The 14133-nt window shown below is 33.7% G+C and overlaps 1 protein-coding gene across 1 annotated transcript; it reads left to right on the top strand.

Annotated features, from left to right (window-relative positions):
• Window positions 1-8428: 8428 nt before the first annotated feature.
• LOC123275349 lies at window positions 8429-10939 on the top strand. Its single transcript, XM_044743432.1, has 2 exons — window positions 8429-9555; window positions 9635-10939. The coding sequence occupies exons 1-2, from the start codon at window positions 9443-9445 to the stop codon at window positions 10911-10913; spliced, it is 1392 nt and encodes a 463-aa protein (XP_044599367.1). The 5' UTR covers window positions 8429-9442; the 3' UTR covers window positions 10914-10939.
• The last annotated feature ends 3194 nt before the right edge of the window (window positions 10940-14133 follow it).

Genomic DNA, 14133 nt, shown 5'->3' on the forward strand with positions numbered 1-14133 from the left:
AAATTAATATAAAAATTCTCACCTTATAAAGAATTAACTCAACAATTTTAAGAATCTTTGATGTTACTAAAGAGACAGGTAGGAAACTTCAAACTAAAAGAGAAGCTATATAAAGAAGGTTAACGAAGTTTGAAGATTAATAAAAATAATGGATAGAAGCATTTGCCAACAGTTTATGATCAAACATCTAAATTAAATAAATCAATCGTACTTTATTTTTGAAAACCCTCCAAGCTTGCTGAATTGCACTGTCCTCTGGTAGTCCTTCCCATAATCGTGCAACTGTACTCTACGAAAGAAGACCGCATAAATGAGTGCAAATGTTATTGAGATGAGTTCTATGAACGTGGACTTATCGCAATTTTTACAGTTAAACTGTTTTGTTCGATTTTGACAAATATTTAGTCAACCTTACGTTACCGAAATATTATAAATCCTATTCTAAGTGTTTATTTGGTGAAATAAAGTTAAGTTTTCTTTTTATAATCTTTGTCGCCAATCACGATTTATTATTGAGAATGCCAAACATCTATTTAATAAGTCCACAACTAGTTTCGGCCAATCTCTGTCAATCAAAGACGAAGGGTCATCGTTGCAGTTAAAATTTGCTTAAGTAAAGTAAAACAAATTAACTGGCACGCGGGAGAACTTCTGTCCCAAACCCAAACTAATAAAAAATCATTTAAAAGACAAGACACTCATTGGTTCACTGGGAGCGGAATATCCCTTAGAGCAGCGAATCCCTAAACTTTTTAGAAGTTTAGGCGATTATTTCTTATCCGCGAGATTTAATGGTCTAAATAATTAAAGTTTTAAATTCAGTAAAATTTAGTGTTTCAATGGCGCTCGAACAGGGACGCTGCTCTCAAATAAATGTCGTCTATTCCCTGTAGAGTTAGAAATTTACAAATTCATCTTTTATAGAATTAAAAATTCATTAATCCTATATAATACTTTACAGTAAAGTACTCCTATTTACTTAAAATTTAATAAAAAAAATTTTTGTTAAAAAAAAAAAAAAAAAAAAAAAAAAAATTACCAAATTCATCTAAATAGGTGAGAATTTTTGAAATTATATGAAATCGTGCAATTTATAAAAATTAGTTTTCCAAATTGACAAAATTTCTCACGTTCTCATATTAATTCATTTAGTTTAAGCATCATAAATTGAAAATATTCCTATTGTACTATAAATTGTAAAATTATAATCCTATTATTGTAAAGATAATTATGCTGATGTCATAGCTGAGAAGTACTCTCAGTAAAATTTGTCAAAAAGCATTTTTCAGTATTAAATTCTATCAGTATTCAAATCTTTTACAAGGTTATTGTCTAATACACTTTGTGTGCCGGGTCATAAGCCATCAACACTGTTGCATCTTCGATTGTGTAGTTGAGACAAAGTATTGAAAAGTATTGGTTTTCTAGTCAATCCAATACTTTTCAATACTTTTTTCTTTGTCTCAATACTTTTTTTTATTCAGGGCATACTCGAACTCAAGTAAAACACAACTCAAGGTCATTTCACGTGTATATTCTTAGAAAAATCGGTTGTCGTATACTACGTATTGAAACTCGGAAATAAAATAAATTCTTTTATTTCTTCATAAAATATCTTTTGTTCAGTTGAGCCGGAACTAAACCTTTCATCTAAAATAAATATTAGAAAGTATTTCACTATCGAAACTAAATCTCTTATTTGATTTTATTTTCAAAATAAACATTTAGTAGAAAATATTTTATTATTAAAATTAGATATCGCCGTTAAAATAATTTATTTTATTTAGCTTTCCAGTTCGAATTTCGATAATAATAATATTAATATTATTATACTTAACGTTAAAATTTAGGGATTAAATTAATAACACCGAGTATCGAATACTCATTAAATAAATTTGGAATCATAAAATTAATTCTAAGTACGTCACCGAGAAAGATAATCATTAGGAAAATTCTTTGTCAGGTGTGTCATCAAAACTTAATACACCCGGAAAACAATTAAATAAAATTTAATATTCGAATTATCCAAAATGCTTCCTCGTACGCCAGTACATCGATTTTCGGTACCCGTCAGCAGTAATGCGAATCAGATCTCACAAAACCCTAATCCAGTGATATCTAGCCACAATTTATTAAATTTTAACCCGACTCAAGCCCCTAGTACAATTCTCTATCCACAACTACCAGAAGATTTACTTGAACTGGACAACTCACACAACGATCTGCACAATAGCACCGGTTACAATAACACCGACCCTATCCAATTAGTCCGCGATAACGTAAGTGGAGTACAACAGTTAGTTGACCCCGCAAATACGAACGGCAACGATGCAGGCAGGGTACAAGACCCAGCCAATTCAAATGACAATCACGCAAATAAGTCTTCAAACCCCAAAAATACAGCTAGCGCGACTCAAACAGTTGAGGAAGTAGTTAGACAGTTAAGAGCTGAAAATTACGCCTGGAAAGTAGCATATCACCAATTGATGCCACCCTTTGCCAGTACCCTAGCTCGAACGATGTCCGACACTGTAAATAACCATAATAATCACGTTAACGAGACATATGCATTTCAGCCGCGGGAATTATTCCCAAGTTCAAATTTTTCAGCAGCAAATCACTCCCTGCCGCCCGCGCCTTGCTTTCCTCCTCTGAGTATTCCTCCTTCCTTTACAGCACAGAACCCAACTCTTAGTGGGGCTGCGCGTTTACCGTACGCGCCGCTGCCTGCCCCACCACTCGTACCGCTGGTACCTCAGCATATACCGGCTACACACGTTCAGTCTCACACTACCGTACCCCACGTGACGCATACTTACACAGCACCGATAGTCTCTTCTCATGTGCCTGCGTCACAGACACAACAATACACACATACTATTCCAGGCATAGTCCCAAGCGCTTCTCCCTCCTATATGTACCAGAGTATAGTTGCACCCTTACGGACAAATGACATTTGCCGGACTGCAAAATCATGGAATATATTTTTTCCCCCACGCGATTCATCTATTAAATTAGATGCCAAAAAATTTATTAAAACTTTAGAACAACGTATGGTCAGCAATGATATTCCTTTAGAGAATTTTAGACCGGTTGTCGCTTCAACATTAACGGGTAATATTTTAGATTGGTATTATCAAAATGAACAATTATTTGTTAATTGGTCAATTTTTAAAACTTACTTTAAAGTATGGCAGACCTATCAATCGGATGAAACTCTTTTACAAGAAATCTATTCTTATCGACAAGCCGATGACGAACTCGGAGTCGCGTTTATTAATCGAATGCAAAGCGCGTTTGCTCAATTAGACGAGCCCATGCCTGAACACCGACAAGTTAGGATTATTATTCAAAAATTTAATTCAAAATTTTTATTTAAATTTGCGGAAGAACATATTGACACTTATTCAATACTATATAAACGCGTTAGTTCTTGGCAACCAGTAGTAGATTCATGTCAACGCTCACATAATAACAAAGAAGCGAAATCTAACACGGATTCCGATTATAACCTAAAAACTCAAATGAAATTAAATGCCATTACTAAATCGGAGTTACCGAATTCTAATATGATTAAATCGGAAAATGACCAAAAGACCACGCTTTTTGCATTGTCGAGTTCAAACCCAGTTAACTCAGGTAACAGAATTCTAAAAAATGACCACTCGTACGTACTTGTATCCGCAATAACTAATTTCCAAGCCGCGATGCAGGATATGTTCGAAAATTTACAAAAGACACTTAACCAATTATCTTCACAGACCGTGTGCGGCCGTTGTGGACGCAGTGGACATATTGCTGCAGTCTGTTGTTCACGAACTACAGACGAGATACGGAAAAGAGCTGGTTTACGACCCTTTACAAAAAACCCGGATCCCGAAAACCAAGTAGTTACTCCGGTGATCTCCAATACACCAACTAAGGCTCAAATATCCGCGATCCAAACCCTTACGGCACCTATTTCTTTAACTAGTGTCCCAATTAGGTCGGTTTCTAACAACTGCGAAGAAAATAGTTCAGAAATCCCTGATATTAACCAAAACGAATTAGATTACGAGTATATGGACTATGAGTCAGACTCTGAGTCAGAAATGCTTAGCTCAACACCCAAATTAAAAATCAAATCCGGTAGTGAACCTAATGACCTTATGCTCATACACAGTCTCAGCACACATGACTCAAACAACTCTAAAATATCAAGTCAAAATAAACGACAACCATCATTTCAGACTAGAACTGAGAGTACTTCGAAGTTGTCGTCGATAACAAGCGTTAAATCAGAAACTTTACCTTCTGATCCCATAATCACTTGTAATTCTAAGAAACAGTCATTTTCATTACCATCTAAATCATTAATACCGACCCCTACAACGACAACGACCAATACTGAAGAAGCTTCAACATCCATCACCCAGCTCAACATTGGCAGAATTCCTAGACCAACAATGGTACAGCCTGGTATAACTTCTACAGCTCCAACGACTATAGCAGCTGTATCAGATCCATCAGATAACAATGTGGCAGCCAAACTTAAAAAGCTCATGCCGCATGACAGAAGCCAGTTGACTTCATTACCTCAACCAAACTTCAGGTTCACTTATAAACGACCTGAATGGGTTGAAGATATCTGTAAAGCAATGAAGAAAGTCCATATCCAAATCCAGAAGAATACACAGGACATCCAAGGACTCCAGAATGGCATGAAAAGACTCGTACAAAGCCATTCCTCATTAAAGAATTGCCAACTCACCAACCTGGCAAGTTCTGTACGTGAAGTAGAACGAGATGTCGTTGCCGTCAAACGACGACTTAACTCAATCGAACCCAAAATGCATAAACTGGGAAAATATCCAGATAAATGACAAGGAGCCTAGTCCAAACCAGAAGCCGATTCACTTCCAGTGATTTTCAAGGGAAAACAAGACACTACTATTTACAAAATTGGAACTTAAAAATCGTCAGTTAGCTCAAAAACCAACTTTTGAAAAAATTAAATTCTCTCAGTCGAAAAATTTCATCTCGACAAGGGTTAAGTAGTTCAATAAGAATGTACTGTAATCTCGGATTTAAAACAACATCTGTTGGCAGATTATTAAGACTCCTGTCATTAGATTTTTAATCTATTAATTCAAGATACGAAGACTCTTGTAATTAAATATTTATTGTTGTTATTAAGACCACGGGCAATAAATTAGTTAATGATTTTAATTTGAAAATTTGGAATTGGATTAGATTTATGAAACAAAGTTAGGAACTCCTGGATTTAGCAAATTAATGAATGGAATAAATGGATCTAGGTATTAAATCGGATTTCATTTAATTCTTTGGGAAATTAATTTTACAGTTAAATTGGAAAATAAATATATAGAATTTTAATCTGTAAAGTCCGGGGAAATATTTAGTGTGTTTGGAAATTTAATTAATAGTGTGGGTGGGGGTGAGTATTAAGTATTGTAGTGTTGCCTAGGGATTCATGGTATCCTCCTCTGCTTCCTGGGCACATTCTATAGTCCTTTGCATAGACGCCTCTGGTCGGGGGTAATAGGCATGAGTATTTTAAATAAATATTGTAGGAGTGGGTGGAATAGAAACATTATTGCAGTAGTAGCCTGTTAGGGATTCATGGTATCCTCCTCTGCTTCCTGGGCGCACTTAGAAGCCGTTGTATAGACGCCGGATTTGGGGTACAACGGTAGTAAGATAGAAACCGCGGTATAGACGCTCCATATGAGGGTACCGTTCGGGAATAGACACTATGATAGAAACCGTGATAGGACGCTCCATAAGAGGATATCGTCGGGATTAAGTTGTTTTAATATTTTGTAAGGGGTTTTATTGTGTATTAAGGGTTGGTTAAATAAAATGGATTGTAAAAATGAATCTCTTGTTATAATTTCTGTTTCCTTCCTGACAATCTCTTACGACCCTGAGTGTTCACTCCATGTTCTGGGCCAGTTTCTGGATACTGTGGGAAAAATCCAGTGGCGCCTTAAATAAATAAAGAGGCGACCAAGAGAGCGGTGGATCCCCGTTTCACCGCATTATCAGACACAAACAACACCAATATACGATGTCTCAAGTACTCGAAAGGATACAGCCAACCAAGCTTGGAAGCACGCTGAATTTAGTTTTCGTCCACCTGAAAACGAGGAAAAGGACAACTTCCAAGGACACTACCAAAGATGTGGAGTACCAATTCAACTTTTTGATCCAGAATGCCAGGCTAGTAACCGACGTTGGCCTGGATACAAAAACGGAATCGAGATAAATAACAACGAAGAGGACATCGAAGACTTCCAAGAGACGTACCAACGTTCTCTGTGAAGATAAACCCCTATTTAATCATTCACTTAATTATTTATTTATATTACTGTATCATCGTTCATATCATTATTTAAAATATCACTGTATCATTATACTATTATTATTACTTTTCTATGACACAATTATTACTACTATAAAATTTATATTAAGCATTTATCATACTATTTCATCATAAAACTATAATATTCACTAAATCATTTATATCATCTAATATTATATCTGCCAGTTTAATTTGTTTTAATTACAGCTGCAGACCAATCAAAAAAAAAAAAATAAGCAACAATTATAATAATTTTATTTTTTCTTAGCACAACTTAAATAGATCGAAGTCTAGAACGAAGTTTCGACCATTTGCTCAAGGGAACTTTCTATTTAATTAACTATTTATTTACAGGTGATCACTCACCAACTTCACAGCTAAGAATTTTATCTTTATATTTTAAAATTTCTTTTTAGGTGATGACTCACCAATCCATCCACACATCTAATTCCCAGGTGATTACTCACCAATCCACTTATCCAATTCCTCATTTACCACTATCAGGTGACTACTCACCAAAACAATCATACCACTATAGGTGACTACTCACCAACACACACTACTATTAGGTGACTACTCACCAAACCATACTACTATCAGGTGACTACTCACCAAACCTTTCATCAACTTTTCTTCCTAGTATCTCATCAAGTCATCCTGCTTAGGTGATCACTCACCACTAACTCCTATCATCCTACTATCCCCATACCCGGTGACGACTCACCGACTCTTGCAAAGAGCTAGCTCGGTTCAAAAATTGACGGGGTAGTCTTGGCTTGGCAGGGGGGATTGAGACACTACAAAATGCCCCGATGTTATCAGCCTGGCGAACTACCACCCAAAATTTTCGTTACCGACACTAGCTCAATTAATGTGTAGCCCCGTGACGTCACAAGACGACACGAGGAGGGAAAAATCAGCTACGAACCTAAAAACTTGAGCGATGATCGACACTTCGATCTATCTCCCGGTGTCAACCACCACGCAAAATATTTCTTAGTCATTTTTACTACTATTACCACTATTACTGCTATTAGGTGACTACTCACCAAAATCTCAATTAATCTAAAAGTTTATTATTTAATTTAATATTCTGTATTATTTTCTATTAAAATTATTATTTTTCGCATCAGGTGATTACTCACCACGCTCACTAGTATGATTACTAAATTAGTTATAATCTTAAATACAAGTGTTCTGTTTCATAAATATTTCGTTACCGAAATATTATAAGTCTTGTTTAAAGTGTTGATTTGGTGAAATAAAGTTAAGTTTATTGTTATCACCGCTATACACTATTACTAAACTACCACTATTCACCTATTTATTTACTACGACTATCTATCTACAACCTGCCAAAGGGTCAATCAAAGACGAAGGGTCATCGTTGCAGTTAAAATTTGTAAGTAATTAAAATAAATTGACTGGCACGCGTGAGAACTTCTGTCTTAAACTAATAAAATCATCTAAAGACAAAGACACTCATTGGTTCACGGGAGCGAAATATCCCAGAGCAGCGAATCCTAATTTTTAGAAGTTTAGGCGATTATTTCTTATCCGCGAGATTTAATGGTCTAAATAATTAAATTTTTAAATTAAGTAAAATTTAGTGTTTCAATATATATATATATATGTATATATATATATATATATATATATATATATATATATATATATATATTTATATCTTTATAGTTATTTTGAGAAATCGTACTAGTATTCTGAGTATTTTAAAATTAGTTCATTGAGAAAGAAAGAGGATATCAAAATTTATTAAAACGAAAATTTTCGAGTTTTACCTCTCAAATTGTCATCATTTATTAAAACGAAAATTTTCAATTTTTACATTTTAAATTTTCAAATTTATTAGAACGAAAATTTTCGATTTTCATATCTCAAATTTTCAAAAAACTTACTGAAAAGAAAAATTTTCGATTTTCAATTCCCAAATTTTTCTCCAATCCTGTTTTCTTTCTCTCCTTAATGAAATTGCATAAATTTTTTTTTTTATACTAACATGATGATATAACCTTATATAACCTTATTGAACCAATTGAATTTAAATAAAGTAATCATGTATCCCATATCTTAAGCATTATATTGTAAAACCAAGGAAATAAATTTATATTCTTATAAATTAATTTTAATACATGTAACGGGTAAACACGTACTTAATATTTCAATAACCAAATTTATGTAATTCAAAATCATTTAAACGAAATTGTAAGCAAGCATGAACTTTTTGTCAAAATGAGACGCCCGAGTTCGCGAAAGAAAAGATGCTGTTAGCACCCTTCCTTTCGGGGGGGATGCTGTTATATCCGGCGTGCCGTCTATAATACAGGGCCTCCCATTCCTGCCAAAAAGTGCAGCGCTTGCATATTTAGGGACTGGACTGCGCGACAACTTACTCGTGGCCGAAGAATACACATTACCGCGCATTGTCACCTCATCGCAGGAACCAATTGTTTAATTAGTAGCCCCACTTAATGAATCGCAACCGAGGTGATAAAAGACACGAACACCATAATTCGACAGCTCATTTACAAGGTAATAGTTCTGCCTTAGAGCCCGGGTGAGTCCTATACCCCGACACGTATTCGCTCCGAGGCCATCGAGGCCAGCGCCAGAGGCGGCGCTTTTACGCACTGTATGACGAATATTATGACAGTTCTTTGGTGCTGTTATATGTAAATAAGTGATTTGTTTTATAAAAAAAAAAAGTGCAATTATAAAAAAAAATCATGAATGTGAAGAAAAAAGCATATTACAATTGTTCAGTAAATGATTGTAATAACACTTCAGTCAATTCTAATTACAAATTTTATTCTTTTCCTACGGATAATTCACAGTTCCCTTTTAAAGTGGTTAGACGTCAGGCTTGGTTAGATGCATTAAAAAAAAGGGAGTAAGTATAATAATTAATTAATTATTAATTCACTTAAATTATTTTTTCAAATGTAGTTGAATTTTAAGTTTATTTGTTAATGTTTACTCATAAAATTTTAATTAATAAATAATGATTACAGGGTAAATGGAGCACCCTGGGTACCACGTCATCATAATCGTATTTGCAGCATGCATTTTGTTGGAGATAGAAAATCGGATCACCCTGAAAGCCCGAGTTACAACCCAACAATTTTTAAAAACTCAACTAAAATAAAAACTGATGCCAAAACTGCTGTTGATAGGTAAAATTGTTATAAATATTTGTGTGGTCATATGATTTGGTAAAATTTATTTGCTATTCTTAATTCTCTAAAAATGTAGGTTTCAAAGAAGGTTAAAACGAACTCTCACTAAAGAAAGTAATTTTCAAAGCTTCGAAGAACCTAAAAAGAAGAAAATGTGTTCTATGAGTAGTTTTCCAGTCAATGAAACAATTGAAAACGTTGAAAATGCTGAAAATATTGATTCGATCGATGCTGGAACTCAAGTTGACTTTCTAAGTGATGATAACAATGACGATGGTCAAGATATCAGCAGAAAAGATGGCGAATCATACCTGTGTAAATATTATTCAACTGATTTTTGCGATGTCGAAATTCAAGTGTATCGCCCAAAAATCAACAAGCCTAAGCAGAAAAAAGTTGTGATCCCGGAAGCAGTCATTCAAGTAAATGCTAGCAATAACATTGACACAAACACAAATAATCACACATCGAACAGATCTGGATTTTATGGATATTCTTCAATAAAAGAGGCCTCAGAGCTTAATGACCTTGGAGGCGTTAAACTTGAAACCTTTCAACTTTTGTTAAAAATTATGAAGAGAAAAAAAGTTGATGACAGGACAAAAATATCGTTAGAAGATCAGTTGTTTATTTTTCTAATGAAAATGAGATGTGGACTCACGTTTACTGCTATGGCTGTTTTATTTAATCTTCATAGAACAACAATATCAAAGGTGTTTTATGATACTTTAATGTACTTAGCTGGTGCATGTAAGGAGTTTTTAATTTGGCCATCAAAAGAAACAATACAGGCAAGTATGCCCGATGCATTTAAAAAATCATACAAAGATTGTAGAGCTATCATCGATTGTACTGAATTTCATGTAGAACAACCCTCCAAAATTGAGCATCGAGTTAAATTTTATTCAAATTACAAAAAAGGATTTAGAATCAAAATTCTTGTTTGCTGTACACCATCAGGATACATTTCATATGTATCACGCAGTTATGGTGGTAGAGCAACAGATTGTCAAATAACGAGTATGTGTGGATTCCTAGATCTACTTGAAACTGGAGATCAAGTGCTTGCAGACAAAGGGTTTCCTCAAGTTAAAACACAACTAGATGAAAGCGGAAGAGGAGTTCTAATTATAATGCCACCGTTTTTGCATGACACGTTTTCTGAAGAACAGGTAGAAGAAACTTATAAAGTCGCAAGTGTTAGAATTCATATCGAGAGAGTGATACAAAGAATCCGTACTTACAAAATAGTTGATAAGTTTACTATCGAGATGTTGCCTTATTGTGATGCAATTATATTCATGTGCTGTGTTTTAGTAAATCTACAATCACCAATACTTAAAGATGTTAAATAAATAATAGTGAGTCTTTCATATTTTTAAACATTTTATTGAATGTTTGTATTTTTTAAATTCTTAACACATGCATTTTACTGTATTTACTCTGTTTTAATAAACTCTTTGTATTAATATTATTTTCATTTATATTAATAAATATGAATATTTTTAAGTACAAACTTAGTTATCTTTTAATTGCAGCAAAACTTAATCTATCAGTCTTGATAATAATATTTGTAAGTAATAAATTTTAAGTAGAAAGTTCTAATCTATGATGCAGCATTCTCTTGATCATTGTTGACTAATTGTTTTAAATAGTACATGAAATAAAAGTATTTCATCATAGGAATCAACTTTTTCAAAAAAATTTCATCTCTAATTATACTAATTAAATAACTACCCTTTGGTGACCAAACGTAAAAATCACAGATGTTTAAACCAGATACATACATTAATACTTGGCATTGAGTGTAATAAACATTGCTTGTTTTTAAATACCCTTGTCCATTATCCATACATAAGTAGCCAACATTAAATTTTCTAGTTTTTTCATCAAAGATTGGTTTCGATGCGCATGTTGAAGGGCACTTAATTTCTAAAATTTTTATGATTTCGTTATTTTTAACAACTAAACCATCTAAACTAGCGCATAACCAAGATTGCAATGGCTTTACTAACAAACCAACTGGTATCACATCAACAGAAAGTTTAAACGAATATTCATCTATCGCTTTTTGTTCATTTTTTAAACCATATTCCATTGACTTTGTTGGATTGGAATTTGACTTCGGATTAATCAAATCATAAGCCAAAGTTTGAGAGCTCTTTTTTTTCATAGTTTTAATGCTATGTGCTTTTGAGGAAGCACTTAATCGGATATGACGAGCTGAAAACCACTCTGGGTTCTCACTTTGGTTTATTGTGCTCAGACACAACTTAGCAATTTCATGATTATACAACTTAATATTTTGATTGTAATAATCATACTGTTTACTATCAGAAAATATAATATCATACGAATAATACTTGCTCTGTCTGGAAATGTCAAGTAGATTTTTAATCAACCCTTCACTTTTTCTCTCAGCTATTATTTTAATGGCCGAATCACATAAGTCGGTGACGAAAATTCTAGCAGCTGTTTGAATCACAGTTTCATTTTCATATTTCAAAATAGTTCGAAACGGGCAGTTTATCTCCGAAATATCACTTAACTTATATCATTTAACTTTATAAACAGGTCCATATTCTCTAGTTGTTGGAAAATCATCAGTAATTGCAAGAGGCTTCGAATACATTTCTTTTCCCAGCTGAGCATCTGAAGGCTTCCCCCAGCCTTGTTCTTCGGATGTTTTTGATTCACTTCTGTCATTATTTATATAATGAATAACTGCATAAATATGCTTACACTTGGCAGCAGCTTGAGATACACAAGTACATGATCTGTCAATGACATGTCTGTTGTTGTCAAGCTAAAAGAAATAAAAATTAATTGTTAACTACTCTGAAAGTATAAAATATAATGGTATTGAAACTAAGAGACATATGATAATTTTTAGAATTTTTTTAACAAATAAATTATAGTAGAAAAATTTTTTTTTAAATTCAATCTTTAAAAACTCTAAAAAATTGTAAACGCAATTTTTTTAAATATTTTTCTAGGCCTAGTTTATTTTGATAAAAAAATAAAAAAATTGTCAAGTGCCTGCTAATTTCAATGTCATTAAAATATATGATACATCAAATTATTAAAGCGAGTAAATAAAATGAATACTTAAAAAGTATATATGTAACTGACTTACCTCCAATTTTACTTTATATGGAGGACTGGTGACACTTGTTTGTCTTATAACACTAGCTGTTATTATTGTTGAAAAATTAGGGTCACTACTCTCTTCTACCCTTTTGACATTTGTTTCAGCTAATTTTTTTCCATTAATTATTTTTTGAGGATTAAATTCTATGGAGTGAGTAACATTTTTAAATCCTGTTCGTGAAATACGTATCATCATCAGAGGTTAAATGATACAAAACATTTAATTAAGCAATTAAATTATTATTTTTGTTAGGCGATTAAATTTTTTTTTAATTATACTAATATAGTACTTGTTAAAAATAATTTTTTTTTTCACGAAAAATCTTTGATAATTTAAAAATCAAATTTTTTCACTCATTTGCTAATTGCTTGTTTACTTAAATGATCGTCATACAGTGTTAAATATGACCACGGGCGGCGTTGCGCTCGGTTGGCCTCGGAGCGAATAGGCAGACTTTAATTATTAAATTAATTAGTCATCTTTTCTCGAATTATTCATTTCGATTTCCTTAACGGTATTTCTGAGTTCTGTGATAGCGATTCTTCGAGCCACGATTCGTTTTGACGATAATCGAGATTCCCACAGTTCCAGTGACCTGGTTCCACTCTCAAATTATTATTTTCTTCTTCTGTAAATTTATAATCGGTGAACTTTGTTTGCCGGAGTCGTTACTCCGGTTACGAACTCATATTAACTTTCAACCTTTGTTTTTATATTGTTATTAGTTAATAAGTGAATAGTGTAAGTTAAGACGTGTTTGCCCATAGGGCCAGTTAAACAGAATATATAAACTAAAAACCCGAATTGAAGTATATCATCATTCTTAAGTTAAGAACCTTCAACCTTCAATCACCAGTCAGCAGGAGGAAGCGAGAAGCCAAGCAGCGGAACTCAAAGGTACAACGTCCAATCAAAGGCCGAATCATCGTTGGAATTAGGATTCGCAATAGTAAGTGGAGGATATTTTATTATTTCCGAGGTCGATTGTCATATTCAAGGGGCCCTCTCCGGGTTTTTCACCTTCACGAACCCATAAAATATAAACTTAACGATTCTTTCGTTAGGGAAATTCATCTGTTATCCGAACCTCCGTTAATCCAGCTACCGCAGTTTAAGATCTTATTTTTTGGACATAACACTTCAATCCAATCCGTGTTGCGTCTCACGACGGTTGCTCCTAGTTACTAGTCTCTTTCTGCGATTTTTTCCTTCAAAAGACGCTGCGCATAGGCTGCGATCTTAATTGCACTGGCCTCGTCTACTTCGCAGAAGGCTGCCCGATTTCCTCGTGGTTTTGTCAAATTTACCCTTTCGACCTCCAGGCTGTCAGTAAATTCACGTTTGAGTGCTTCACGGACTTCGCTCTCAGTAGAGATTTCGTCCAAGTCGAGGATCTCGATCGTTGTTGTTGGTTTTAGCGTCTT

Source organism: Cotesia glomerata, linkage group LG1 (assembly GCF_020080835.1).
Source record: "Cotesia glomerata isolate CgM1 linkage group LG1, MPM_Cglom_v2.3, whole genome shotgun sequence".
Classification (NCBI taxonomy): domain Eukaryota; kingdom Metazoa; phylum Arthropoda; class Insecta; order Hymenoptera; family Braconidae; genus Cotesia; species Cotesia glomerata.

Excerpts from the sequence above, each read along its gene's own strand:
- LOC123275349 (XM_044743432.1), top strand. The coding sequence starts at position 9,443 with ATGCATTTTGTTGGAGATAGAAAATCGGATCACCCTGAAAGCCCGAGT. Across the intron at positions 9,556-9,634 it reads GCCAAAACTGCTGTTGATAG|GTTTCAAAGAAGGTTAAAAC; the intron begins GTAAAATTGTTA and ends CTAAAAATGTAG.